This window comes from Heptranchias perlo, chromosome 13 (genome assembly GCF_035084215.1).
Source record: "Heptranchias perlo isolate sHepPer1 chromosome 13, sHepPer1.hap1, whole genome shotgun sequence".
NCBI classification, from domain to species: Eukaryota; Metazoa; Chordata; class Chondrichthyes; order Hexanchiformes; family Hexanchidae; genus Heptranchias; species Heptranchias perlo.
The window spans coordinates 66,398,307-66,412,921 of record NC_090337.1 but is presented as its reverse complement, the minus strand read 5'-3'; the positions used below and the strand labels follow the sequence as shown (position 1 = coordinate 66,412,921).

General features: G+C 41.5%; 1 protein-coding gene across 2 annotated transcripts in view; it reads right to left on the bottom strand.

Annotated features, from left to right (window-relative positions):
• Nucleotides 1-14,615, bottom strand: part of atg4b (autophagy related 4B, cysteine peptidase) — an 87,889-nt gene that overhangs the window by 52,060 nt on the left and 21,214 nt on the right. For both annotated transcript variants that reach the window (XM_067995634.1, XM_067995635.1), the window contains exon 2: nt 531-632. In XM_067995634.1, the coding sequence (XP_067851735.1) occupies nt 531-632 (102 nt within the window). The remainder of the gene's footprint in view (nt 1-530; nt 633-14,615) is intronic.

The following is a 14,615-nucleotide window of genomic DNA, read 5'->3' as shown; positions in this document are numbered from 1 at the left end:
TTTAAATTAGTGAAAAGTACATTAAAAAAAAAGAGCCATCAGAAAAAGATTCTTTACTCAAAGGGTGAAAACGTTTAGAATATCGACCTGAGAAGTCAGTAGATTAAAAAACATTCGGTGCTTTCAAAACGCAGTTAGCTGCTAGTCTGAGCTAGTTGATGTAGTACAGCGATGAGCTTCAATGGACCAAATGGTCTTTTCCCATTCAAGTTGTTATATTAAAAAAGTTAAACCACAACACAGCTAAGGGTACGTACCGACAGTTACTTTCTCCTTTAAATGGCTGTTTCAAGAGAGAAATTGAGATTCATTCCCTCTGGATGGAGTGGTTTTATCATATCAGAGTGCTGTAAGAATACTGTAACCTGCAGTTATCCTGGCCCAGCTTCTTCCCCGACCTCCCGACAGCAAACCCTCCGCTGCAGGGTCCGCCCAGTGACAACCCCCCAAACTAATACCAAAATGCTCTGCCTCCTGCCAACTCCTCTCTCATGTTCCCTGCGAGCAATGTGTCCCAGTCTCCCCAGTACCTGTGAGTGCACTGTATTTTGTTCCTAAAATCCAAACTGGCTCTGTTGTTTCTGGAAAGTCTTCAAAATCGCCAAACCTCAAGGTGTCGTATGTTAGAGTAGCTAGGAAGAAATAAAAAAAAACTAGTTACAGCATCAATCTACTGATGGATTCTGCAGATGAACACAGACACTCCCAGAATTTCCAATCCTCTCATTTTCTCCCCCCACCCCCAACTACCCTCCGATTTTCACCCCTTCCTTCCTGAACGCACTAACTCGTAATAGGCTACATTGTCAGCCAATAAGGATGCTCTGTCAGCTTAAGATGCTATACCTCATTTATATATCTAATAACCTTACTTCCTGTTCCACGATTTTTCAGTGACACCTTTACAGATCAGCATTTCTAAGTTAGTTGACCTACATGTCAACACTTCAATATCATCTAGACTATTACAGCATGCAGGCCTCCTGATACTGGTTGCATGGCTGCATTTATATTTACTTGCATTGTATCCTCCTCCTCCTCTTCACCAATACTTACCTCCAGCCTTTGGCCCCAGCCTCCCTCAAGCCGGTTTTGAGGTATGGGAGAAAGATGGGATGGGATGAGGGGACTTTGGGATATAAGGGTGTGAGATAAGAGAGATGGAATGAAGGGGAGCACATGGGGACAGCACAGAGGGAGGGAACAACATGTGCTAGAAGAGGAAATGGGGTGAGTGGATGACAAAGGGTAAGGTACCACAGTAGAGCTGTAAAGAGAGTGGGAGCAAGGGGGTAATGGACAAGGGACAAGCAAAAGGGGAAAGGTGAAAAGGGAGGTAGCTGGAGTCAAGGAATTGCAGGAAATTGGAGGGACAGGGAAGGGAATTTGGGGGAATAAAGAGGGGTGAAGGGGCATAGCAGTAATGGTCAAAAGGCGACAGGGGCGAGGTGTTGAGTGAAAAGGGTAGGCAATGAGACGGAATGTGGGTGGAAACATCAGACAAGGTGGCTGGTGTGTCGTCCCCTTCATATTGCTTTTTGCCCTGGTCAGATCCTCCCATGACTCATTACCCACGTCCCATGACTCATTACCCATGTCCCATCATCTGTGATCCAAATGCCAACCTGCAGCCCTGTTCCGATCCATCCACCCCCACTCAAAAGCACAAATCAAACAGAAACAGACAGACAATTAGAAAGGGAGAGCACAAAGCAAAGACAGAGAAGCAGAACTGTATACAGACAGAAAACTAAAAAAAACAGAAATACAACAAAAACAGATAGAGGTGAAGGAGCACACACATGGATACACCTGCTCTGTGACATGAAAACAAGTCAGGTTAGAGAACATATTCTCTGACTCACTGTGGGCAACACAATGGTAGATCTGCTAATAATGTTAAAAATCTTGCATATTAGTGTGCACTTCCAGTGTCATACTTTGTTGATAGCACCCTTAATTGTTATAAAATAGCATATCCTTTGACTTGTCAGCAAAACCATCTGCTAGTATCCAGTAAGTTGGGTAGGGTAATCTAACAGTTATGGTATTGGACTAGCAGAGAAACATAGAAAATAGGAGCAGGAGTAGGCCATTCAGCCCTTCGAGCCTGCTCCGCCATTCAATATGATCGTGGCTGATCCTCTATCTCAATACCATATTCCCGCTCTCTCCCCATACCCCTTGATGCCTTTTGTGTCTAGAAATCTATCTAGCTCCATCTTAAATATATTCAGTGACTTGGCCTCCACAGCCTTCTGTGGTAGAGAATTCCACAGGTTCACCACCCTCTGAGTGAAGAAATTTCTCCTAATCTCAGTCCTAAATGTCCTACCCCGTATCCTGAGACTGTGACCCCTTGTTTTGGACCCCCCAGCCAGGTGAAACATCCTCCCTGCATCCAGTCTGTCTAGCCCTGTCAGAATTTTATATGTTTCAATGAGATCCCCTCTCATTCTTCTAAAGTCGAGTGAATACAGGCCGAGTCGACCCAATCTCTCCTCATACGACAGTCCTGTCATCCCAGGAATCTGTCTGGTGAACCTTCGTTGCACTCCCTCTATGGCAAGTATATCCTTTCTTAGGTAAGGAGACCAAAACTGCACACAATACTCCAGGTGTGGTCTCACCAAAGCCCTCTATAACTGCAGTAAGACATCCTTGCTCCTGTACACAAATCCTCTTGCAATGAAAGCCAACATACCATTTGCCTTCCTAACTGCTTGCTGCACCTGCATGTTTGCTTTCAGTGACTGGTGTACAAGGACACCCAGGTCCCTTTGTACATCAACATTTCCCAATCTATCCCCATTTAAATAATACTCTGCCTTTCTGTTCATAACTTCACATTTATCCACATTATACTGCATATGCCATGTATTTGCCCACTCACTCACCTTGACTAAATCGCCTTGAAGCCTCTTTGCATCCTCCTCACAACTCACAATCTCACCTAGTTTTGTGTCATCAGCAAACTTGGAAATATTACATTTGGTTCCCTCATCCAAATCATTGATATATATTGTGAATAGCTGGGGCCCAAGCACTGATCCCTGCGGTACCCCACTAGTCACTGCCTGCCACCCTGAAAAATACCCATTTATTCCTACTCTCTGTTTCCTGTCTGTCAACCAATTTTCAATCCATGCCAGTATATTACCACCAATCCCATGTGCTTTAATTTTTCACACTAACCTCTTATGTGGGACTTTGTCAAAGGCCTTCTGAAAATCCAAATAAACCACATCCGCTGGTTCTCCCTTATCTATTCTACCAGTTACATCCTCAAAAAACTCCAGTAGGTTTGTCAAACATGATTTCCCTTTCATAAATCCATGTTGACTTTGTCTAATCCTGTTGATATTTTCTAAGTGTCCGTTATCACGTCCTTTATAATAGACTCTAGCATTTTCCCTACTACTGATGTTAGGCTATCCGGTCTGTAGTTCCCTGTTTTCTCTCCCTCCTTTTTTAAATAGTGGGGTTACATTTGCCATCCTCCAATCTGCAGGAACTGTTCTATAATCTATAGAATTTTGGAAGATGACAACTAATGCATCCACTATTTCCATGGCTACCTCTTTTAGTACTCTGGGATGCAGATGATCAGGCCCTGGGGATTTATCGGCTTTCAGTCCCATTAATTTCTCCAGCATTATTTTTTTTACTAATACTAATTTTCTTTAATTCCTCCTTCTCACTAGATCCTTGGTTCTCTAGCATTTCTGGGAAGTTATTTGTGTCCTCTTCTGTGAAGACAGAACCAAAGTATTTGTTTAATTGCTCTGCCATTTCCTTGTTCCCCATGATAAATTCTCCCGTTTCTGACTGTAAGGGACCTACATTTGTCTTCACTAATCTTTTTCTTTTTACATACTTGTCGAAGCAATCCAGAGGTTTTGGGATTAAATCCCACCATGGCAAGTTGTGAAGTTGAATGTGTGGACTGGCACCAGAAAAAATGACCATGAATGTTGTAAAAACCCAACTGATTCATTAATGTCCTTCAGAGAAGGGAACCTGCTACCCCCCTACCTGGTCTGGCCTACATGTGGCTCCAATTCCACATGACATAGTTGATTTTGAATGCCCTCTGGGCAATTCGGGATGGACAATGAACTGCATTTCCTGTGTTGCCCACCTCCCAAGAATAAAAAACTCAGGCAATGCATTGTTTTCCAAGAACAGGAGTGTTATATCATACAATGCACAATGTATATTTGGCTGGTATGGCCACAAAATCTAATTGTTATCAAGTAAACCTGGGGCGCAGGTCAATCAGAGTTGGTTTGGTAATGGGAATGTGCAATGTTAGATCAGAGTTTAACTGTTCTTTAGACTGCAAGTTAAAACGCAGAATGAAATGCCCAGCTTGCATTCTCTTTTTTTTGTACTGCGATTGTTAAGATTTGTTTTACGTCACAGGCTGCATTAGGTCTCACTTCTGCGTTAATAAAAGTATCTTTTGTCTGTGGAACAGATTCTCAGTATATCCCAAATGACTGCCTTTCTACTTTTAAGAATTAATTTTGAAAGAACTTTTCACGAGCCAAGTCAGTTGCAAGAAATGTTCTTAAAATAAATTTGCCTATAATTGTGACAGAAATGTGACAGGGGGAGAATGGGTTGACAGGTAAATGTGCACACAAGTACTGTTTTGTTATACCAATAGTGGATTTCAACATTGCAGATCTTGTGGCTTTGCAGCAGAGAACTAAAAATTGTTGCAATCGCGGTGGGCACTGTGATGCGGCAGCAATGGTGCGAGCTCTGGTTGGGAAGCATGGGTTATAGTGTGTTAAGGAGTTAAAATGGCAAAAGTGGGGAGTACGATATTGGAGGATTTGAGCAGCTGGAGTCTGAATTCTTGGAGAATAGGTTTTGAGATGATCTGGGGAAATGGGAGTAATGGAGTTTGATACGATGTATTGGATGGAGGTGTTGAGGAGTGGAAGCTTGGGATGGGCAGGGTTTTCAACTTTTTCCAATATATTACCAATTACCAAGTTGTCAGCCGTGACACTCTCGCCTCTGAGTCAGAAGATCAAGGGTTTAAGTCCCACTCCAGAGGCTTGAGCACAAACTCTAGGCTGACACTCCCATGCTGTACTGAGGGGGTGCTGCACTGTCGAAGGTCGCCTTTCTAAGAAATTAGCATATGACAACTACAATTCATAAATTTTAATCATAGTTCAAATTTCTTCTACCTGGTTGACCGATTTGTCAAACAGTTGCAAGAAATTTGAATTAAGGGACAAATTTAGAAAGTCTAACAAAGTGAGTAAATGCAACAGTACATGATAGGCAGGAAATGTGCATTAGATGTATTGATTATCATATATAGAGATAGGTAATGAGCCTCTGAATTGAATTATTTTTCTGCCCCATAACTCATATTTCTGTTGAAAGGTTTGAGGACACAGGATACTATGCATGGAAGTTTTTCAAGAGCTATTTTAAGCTGATCAATTGTGCAGCATAAAAGACAAAAATAGGACAGCTAGCAAGTAATTTCAGTCAAAGGGCATACAAGGTACTTCAAAATATTAGCAGGTATTGTCACGAGGGTGTTTGCTACATGGAGGGCAAGCTGCAGTCGAATGGCAGTTCTTCTAGGGCAATGGAGAGAAGGGAAGAAGTGAGTTTAGTCAGTATGGGCGTGCCATTCAAATCTTTGTGAACACCTTTGTAAATGTACAAAGCATAAGGATTCTCCTGTAAAGCAAACTTTTCTGCATGTGGGACCACTGAAAATATCGACATACTTCCAGTGACCCCTTGCTAATCTCTGAAATTCAGCATCAATTATCAATCAAAGCAAAAAAAACCATCATTGCAGAAAAGAGTTTTAAAATTAGTATACAATAGAAATAAGATGCTATTAAGTTAGCAAATACAGAAATCTGATGAGTTCGCTGTCTCCTGACATCCCCTTTGGGCTTCAAGACCCTCCCAGCTTTTGAAAGCCAACACTATAACCGACACTATTAAAGAACCACTTTCAACTGTCAAAGAATTCCCATTATTCCAATTAGCTTGTATCAATGTAGATCCTACGAAAAGAAGTAAGAGATTTGAAGAGTGTTTTCCCTCATTTCATCTCAAAATGTTACAGTGGTGCAGGCTTCTTACTGAAATCAGGACACTAAGATGCAACTGAACGAATGTGTTAATTCACAGGAACATAAGAATTGCTAGACGAAAAAACGTTCATCCAGTTCACAACGATAATGGAGCTATTGACTAATCCAAGCAATCAATATCTAAGTCTACAACAGACCCACACGAGGCGAGGAAAACCCCCAGTGGATAGCTCTGGGAACCATAGATTCAAAGTCGCCTGTTCCTCCCAAGCATGCTACACTTACCATATATCATGTTTCAAATTATTCATCTACTGTGTCCCAAAATATTATTTGCTGAAACAAATGTAACTAATTTGCATTTGAATGAATCAGTATTAACTGCTTCCACCGTCTCCCTAGGGAGTCTGTTCCATAGATTGACCACTCGCTCACTGAAATAATGTTTCCGCAGATTAGTTTTGAATTTAACCCCTTCAAGTGCAGGCTGTGTTCTTCTGTACTGGTCAAGGTGAAACAGCTGGTCACGGTCTCACCTCCTGACTCCCCAAAGCCTTTCCACCATTTACAAGGCACAAGTCAGGAGTGTGATGGAACACTCTCCACTTGCCTGGATGAGGGCAGCTCCAACAACACTCAAGAAGCTTGACACCATCCAAGACAAAGCAGCTCGCTTGATTGGCACCCCATCCACCACCGGCACACTGTGGCTGCAGTGTGTAACATCCACAGGATGCACTGCAGCAACTCGCCAAGGCTTTTTCGACAGCACCTCCCAAACCTGCGATCTCTACCATCTAGAAGGACAAGAGCAGCAGGTACATAGGAACAACACTACCTGCACGTTCCCTTCCAAGTCACACATCATCCTGACTTGGAAATATATCGCCGTTCCTTCATCGTCACTGGATCAAAATCCTGGAACTCCCTTCCTAACAGCACTGTGGGAGAACCAATTAGGCAAGGGCAATAAATGCTGGCCTCGCCAGCGACATCCACATCCCATGAACAAATAAAAAAAAACATCAAGGGTGTCAAATGTATGGCTCGCGATACAGTTTCATCCGACGCACATGTATTGTGCTGTGCCTCATGCCTTGGAATGGGACACAAATCTCCTGGGCAATGCTTTAATGGCATTTAACGAGACCTGCACCTTTTAAACTCCGCAAGCACCATTGCAAACCCCCACCCGCCAACCACTCAGTGACCTTTAAGGACCACTGTGGAACTGGAAAAACTAGTTGGAGCTTGCATGGCGCAGGCCCCACCTAGTTTTCCACTCATTTTGCAGAAGGGTCCTGAAATAGGTGCAGGACCCTTCTTTGCATATTTAAATTGATCCAACGCTGATTTCAGGCAGCTGCCAGGAATACCTAAAAAGTGAGGACCAATATGGCAGCAGCTATGCCACCGGCACAGATTAGATGCAGGCCCTCGCGTCCAGAAATTGGTATACATTGCACCCGTTTTACGCCCAAAAAATGTACCAATTTCTACCCCAGTGTCCAAATAACTTTTGCTGAATGTGGCCCAGCCCAAGTGCCAGGATGTTGAATCGGACCCACCATGTAAAATGAGTTTTACATCCCTGGTCTACATTATTTAGTCCCTTTGGAATCCTAAAAACAGCAATCATATCGCCTCTCAACCTTCTCTTTTCCAGTGGGAACATGTCCAATTTACATAATTGCTCCTCATAATCCAATCCCTTCAATCATTCTGGTTGCTCTCTTCTGTATCCTTTCAATAGTTGCAATATCCTTTTTATACTGTGGTGACCAGAACTGGATACAGCCTTCGCAGTGTGGTCACACCAATGATTTATAAAGTGGCAGGATTACCTCACTATTTCAGCTCAATATTGACCTTTTAATACATCTGATTTGCTTCTCACTACATTTAGCATTCTATTTTGCAGAATAAACCCATCATTTTATAATATTAGAGGTCAATTCCTGAAAAGGAAAACAATATTGCAGTTTGCAAACCTCATGTGTCCTACCCCTCCCTCTCTAATTTCTACCACTGATAGCCCCTTTGCCAAGAAGAAAAGAAAAACAAACTGATAAAGACAGACAGAAAGATAAATTGCATTTATATACACCTCCTCATATCCTTGGGACAGCCCAAAAACACTTCACAAGTAATTAATTACTTGTTGGAAGTGCAGTCACTGTTGCGTTCCAGGATTAATGGACTTTTGTCTTAACCCCAAATTGAGGAAGGAATCGCCTAATGCCTCAGTGACATTTCCACTACGCCAACTTTATAAAAAATAACTGAGAGGCTGCCCAGTTTGTACATCTTGGATTCTGTCTACTGTGTGTAATTGGAATGCCAACTCCCATTCGGCACCACACCACACAGAGCACACAGGTCAGAGAATGGCTGGTATGGAAAATAGAAATAGAAGTACAGTGGGAGACGCTCTTCTAAATCTGAAGTTACGGCACATTGCTAGCAGTTTTATCAGTACACTATAGGAAAAATATGCAAGTGAACACGCTTTAATGTTGTGCAATATACTTAATGTATGATATCCTTAACCACCTCAAAGTGCTGCCACCATTAGTGAGACCTCAACCACCAGTGCTTCACTGAGGTGTTATACAGCTTAGAACATCCTCTCCAGATAGATTTTGACCTCCCAAACTGTATTGTTGGGTGTTTTACCACAGTTCAAGTAAATCTACAAAAAATTCACATTGGCACCATTAAATTTGACTGAAATCCTAGTGACAAGAGTGTTTAGTGCCCCCAACCCATGCTACATCCAACCTGGTTTGCTCAATGCCAACACTGTGCGTGCTTGATAAACAGCAGCATATAGAGTACCAAAACAAGGAGGTAATGCTAAACCTAGACAAATCATTGGTTAGACTGCAGTTGGAATATTGTGCACAGTTTTGGGCATTCCACTTTAGGAAGGATGTCAAGGGCACGGAGAGAATGCAAAAGAGATTCATGAAAATGCTACCAGGGATAAGAAGCTTTAGTAATGAGGAGAGACTAAAGAAACTGGGACATATCCCAGTAGAACAGAGAAGGTTAAGTGAAGATCTGACAGAGGTATTCAAAATTATATGGTAAATAGCAAGAAACTATTTCCACTGGTTGGTGAGCAGGTAACGAGCAAATTTAAGACCATCAACAAAGAACAAGGGAGAGGTTAGGTGATTTTTAAAAATATATATATGCAGGGGAGTGTTACGACATGGATTGCCCTACCAGCAGCAGTGGTGGAAGCAGAATCCATAACAGCTGTTAAAAGGGAAGTAGATGAATAATTGAAAAAAAATTTTTTTAAAAGGGTTTGGGAAAAGGGCAGGGGAATGGGACTAAGTGGCTAGCTCTTTCAGAGAACTGACACAGCCACAGTGGTGTCATCTGTGCTATGAAGTTGCAATTAACTGCTCAGCACCACTACACAACTTCTAATAAGAAGAAAAAACTGCAAATACTAGAAATTTGAAATAGAAAATGCTGGAAATATACAGCAGGCTCTTTACCGTGAAAAGATAGACACTGTTTTGGATATAATCCTTCTATTGAATATAAATGCACCTGCTCATTCTCAGTCCACATAAACAGCATAAAACAGAGGCCCCATCTGCCCTCTCAGGGGGACATGAAATATCCCATGGCACTATTTCGAAGAGCAGCAGGGGGTTCCTGGCCAATATTTATCCCTCCACCAACATCACTCGAAGAGGTTACCTCGTCATTATCTCACTGCTGTTTGTGGGACATCGCTGTGCACAAATTGGCTGCTGCGTTTCCTACATTACAAGTGACTACACTTCAAAAAGTACTTCATTGGCTGTAAAGCACTTTGGGATGTCCTGTGGTCATGAAAGGTGCTATATAAATATAAATTATTTCTTTTCTTTAAATAATTTTAAATAGACTGCTCCCATTACCTGAAGGCTAGCAATGCATCGTTTACTTCCATCTGGTGCACCGTTCAAATTACAGGCTTCCTGTTGCCATTATTTTCTTTATTGAGACAGCATCACTGATAGACGGCTTAACAAACACAGTAATTACAATTCACTATTACTGACTACATAAATTAGTGGGCAAAAACAATATAATAGAGTTTTGTATCTGCAGTAAATGTTATGACTCCAATGTCTGCCAATTTTGTTACTTTTTAATTGTTTTCTCCTTTCTAATTGGTGATTAGCAAAAGTAAAAAATAACCAAATTCCATTAAGAAAATTTTGCCAAATAATATTATAGCAAAAAGCATTTCTTGAGACAGCTCCTCATCACCTACGTCGCCCAGTTTAGAATAATAACTTTTGTCCTCTTAAAAGTAGAGAGAAAAATGTGTCTAATCCAGGTATACCTCACTAACAGTGGAGAGAGTCATGATAGAAACATAGAAACATAGAAAATAGGAGCAAGAGTAGGCCATTCGGCCCTTCTCCGCCATTCAAAATGATCATGGCTGATCGTCTAACTCAGTAACCTGTTCCCACTTTTTCCCCATATCCCTTGATCCCTTTAGCATTAAGAAATATATCTCTCTCCTTCTTGACTACATCTAATGATTTGGCCTCCACTGCCTTCTGTGGTAGAGAATTCCACAGGTTCACCACCCTCTGAGTGAAGAAATTTCTCCTCATCTCAGTTCAAAATGGCATACCCCGTATCCTGAGACTGGGACCCCTGGATCTGGACTCCCCAGCCATCGGGAATATCCTCCTTGCATCTAGTCTGGCTAGTCCTGTTGTATTTTTATATGTTATAATGTTAGAAGAATGATCACCTCTCATTCTTCTAAACTCCAGTGAATATAGGCCTAGTCGACCCAATCTCTCCTCATATGTCAGTCCTGCCATCCCAGGAATCAGTCTGGTAAACCTTCGTTGCACTCCCTCCATGGCAAGGATATCCTTCCTCAGATAAGGAGACCAAAATTGCACATAATACTCCAGATGTGGTCTCACCAAGGCCCCCGTACAACTGCAGTAAGACATCCCTGCTCCTGTACTCAAATCCTCTTGCAATGAAGGCCAACATACCATTCACGTTCCTAACTGCTTGCTGCACCTGAATGCAGTAAGTGGAGATGTTACATTAGCTGATGTACAGTTATACAGGGCCTTGGCGAGACCACATAGAAGAATGAGAGGTGATCGCATCGAAACATATAAACATATAAAAACAGGACTAGACAGACTAGATGCAGGGAGGATATTCCCGATGGCTGGGGAGTCCAGAACCAGGGGTCACAGTCTCAGGATACGGGGTATGCCATTTATAACCAAGATGAGGAGAAATTTCTTCACTCAGAGGGTGGTGAATCTGTGGAATTCTCTACCACAGAAGCAGTGGAGGCCAAGTCATTAGATGTAGTCAAGAAGGAGAGAGATATATTTCTTAATGCTAAAGGGATCAAGGGATATGGGGAAAAAGCGGAAACAGGGTACTGAGTTAGACGATCAGCCATGATCATTTTGAATGGCGGAGCAGGCATGAAGGGCCGAATGGCCTACTCTTGCTCTTATTTTTTATGTTTCGATAAGAGTACCCATACTGCACCCCCAGTGCGACATATTTCCATTTCCCAGACCAAGTTTCATCTTTCAAATTTTAAATGGATTCTGGTGCAATTTGTACTTTATTTTTACAAACAGTGAAGAAAGGGCTTAAAGTTCTGGCTCTGACTTGATTATGATGAGAAAGGGCATTTGGTCTCTGATGTACTGTATCTGTCAGCTAAAAATGTAACAATTGGTGAAACTTCCACCTGAAAAATTCACCATGAGGAGATGCACCTTTTCAGATGTGAATTAGCCAGCTATTTTCTAACCAAATCTTAATAATGCACGATGGGAAATTCTGCATATGCTCAGACTGTGCCATCCCACTGAAGCCAATATAGCTCTGGATTAAAATATCAACTTCAAGCCCAGGCTTTTGAGAGAGGCTGAGGCCTTTATGCGAAACATAAATGAAGCTACTCACACACAAGGCAACTTTACAAGCGAGTGAAACACGTACTGCCTGTTTTTATTATGTTAGAACCCTTATTTTTAGCCATACTTGCCAGGTTAAGGGCACAATAGGCAGATAAAACATTTTTGAATCATTAGATTGATTTGTTTTGTCTACTAATTTGCATACATAATAAATTTGTGTAACAGCCAATCCGCTGGAAGAAATTTGCATTGAGGTTGACAAAATTAACTGGAAGAATGTGAATATAAGCCAATTTGCACTGCACAAATTTGAATGTAGGAAATTTATAATAAGCACATCGATGGTGTTTCTTAGTGTACAGAAATCATGCACTAGAGCTACTATTTTTTGATCAGCAACGGACCTCCCAGATATTATTAGTTGCTTATGGTGAGTTGGGAGTAAAATGCTGTTTTATAACATGGGTGTTGCATCACGTAATACAATATATTATCAGGGCACTAATTTAATCACTGAATAAATCAAATTCCATTTTTAACTACATAGTATTTTGGGATCTCTGCTGGTCTTTCCCAGAAGAGGAGCAAATAAACACATGGCTGCATTAATAAAATTAACTTTTACTTTCAATTTAGCAGAAGTATGTCAGCAATTTTTGCAACTCAAAGTGGGAGAAGATGAGAAGGGGCTTGCAAATGGCATCCTCTGTGCATAGCCAGTCTTGATGTCAATCACTATTTCTACAATTAACCTCAACAAAAGGTCACCACAGAGGAAAGTCTGAAAGTTGTTTTTCTCAATAACACCCAAATTAAATGGTTTACATTGTTCTGAGATTTTTATACAAATACCTCACATGCTTTGCACCTTATTCACTCCAAGGGAGCGGGGCTTACAAAGTTGTGTGTGAATGGCCAGCCTTGACCTCAAATCGTAAAAATTTATCATTCAATTCAGATAAGAGTCTCAAAATTCATGGTTGACCCTATTTTCTTCAGATTACAGTAGTGTTTCCCTTAACCACCGCAGCTCGTAAAATCTGAAGAGAAACGTTTTCAATTTGGGCTGACAAGATCGTACTGCTGCAGCCTGGGAAAATGTAGCCTGAGGAAAATAAATATTTGTTCTTCAGTGTGCTTTGGAAGACAAGAGTCAGAAATCCTCTCGTTTGACATATAGCCTTTCAACTGTATTGAGAAACCCCTACTGATGCATGGAGGGAAATTGTGCATGCTCAAACTTGCACCATCTCCCTGCAGCCAACTTCAGGATCTGGGTCAAAGTGTCAATATCAAACCCAAACTTTTGAGAGGCTGAAACCTTCATGTAAAATAATTAATTAAGCTATTCAAAAGGCAAGTTTAACCATATTGTTGTAAAATAGGCTATTTTAAAATGTTACAAACCTTATTTTTAGCTGATATTTGCCAGTGCCAAAAAAAATGGGAAATGCAAAATATTTCAAAAGGTACTTTAAGAACACATACGGCCATATGGCCCCTCGAGCCTGCTCCGCCATTCAGTAGGATCATGGCTAATCTTCTACCTCATCTTCACTTTCCCGCCCTATCCCCATATCTCTTGATTCCCAGTGTCCAAATATCCATCGATCTCAGTCTTGAATATACTCTACGACTGAGCATTCACAGCCCTTTGGGGTAGAAAATTCCAAAGATTCACAACCATCTGTGTGAAGAAATTTCTCATCTCGGTCCTAAATGGCCGACCCCTTACTTGAGACTATGACCTCGAGTTCTAGACTCTCCAGCCAGGGAAAACAGCCTCTCAGCATCTACCCTGTCAATTTCTCTAAGAATTTTATACGTTTCAATGAGATCACCTCTCATTCTTCTAAACTCCAGAGAGTATAGGCACATTCTACTCAATCTCTCCTCGTAGGACAACCTTCTCATCCCAGGAATCAATCTGGTGAACCTTCGTTGCACCCCCTCTAAGGCAAGAATATCCTTCCTTAGGTAAGGAGACCAAAACTGTACACAATTCTCCAGGTGTGGTCTCACCAGAATCCTATATAATTACAGCAAGACCTCCTTACTCTTATACTCCAACCCCCTTGCAATAAAGGCCAACTTACCATTTGCCTTCCTAATTGCTTGCTGTACCTGCATGTTAACTTTCTGTGATTCGTGTACAAGCACACCCAAATCCTTCTGACTACCAACATTTCTTAGTCTCTTACCTTTTAAAAAAAATTCTGCTTTTCTATTCTTCCTACCAAAGTGGATAATTTCACATTTCCCCACATTATACTCCATCTACCACCTTCTCAATCACTCACTTAATCTGTCTATATCCCTTTGCATCCACCTCACAGCTTACTTTCCCACCTAGCTTTGTATCGTCAGCAAACTTGGATACATTACATTTGGTCCCCTCATCTAAGTCACTGATATTGATTGTAAATAGCTGAGGACCAAGCACTCATCCTTGCAGCATCCCACTAGTTAAAACCTGCCAACCCGAAAATGACCAGTTGTTCCTACTCTTTGTTTTCTGTCCGTTAACCAATCCTCAATCCATGCTAATATATTACCCCCAACCCCATGAGCTCTAATTTTGTGTAACAACCTGTTGTGT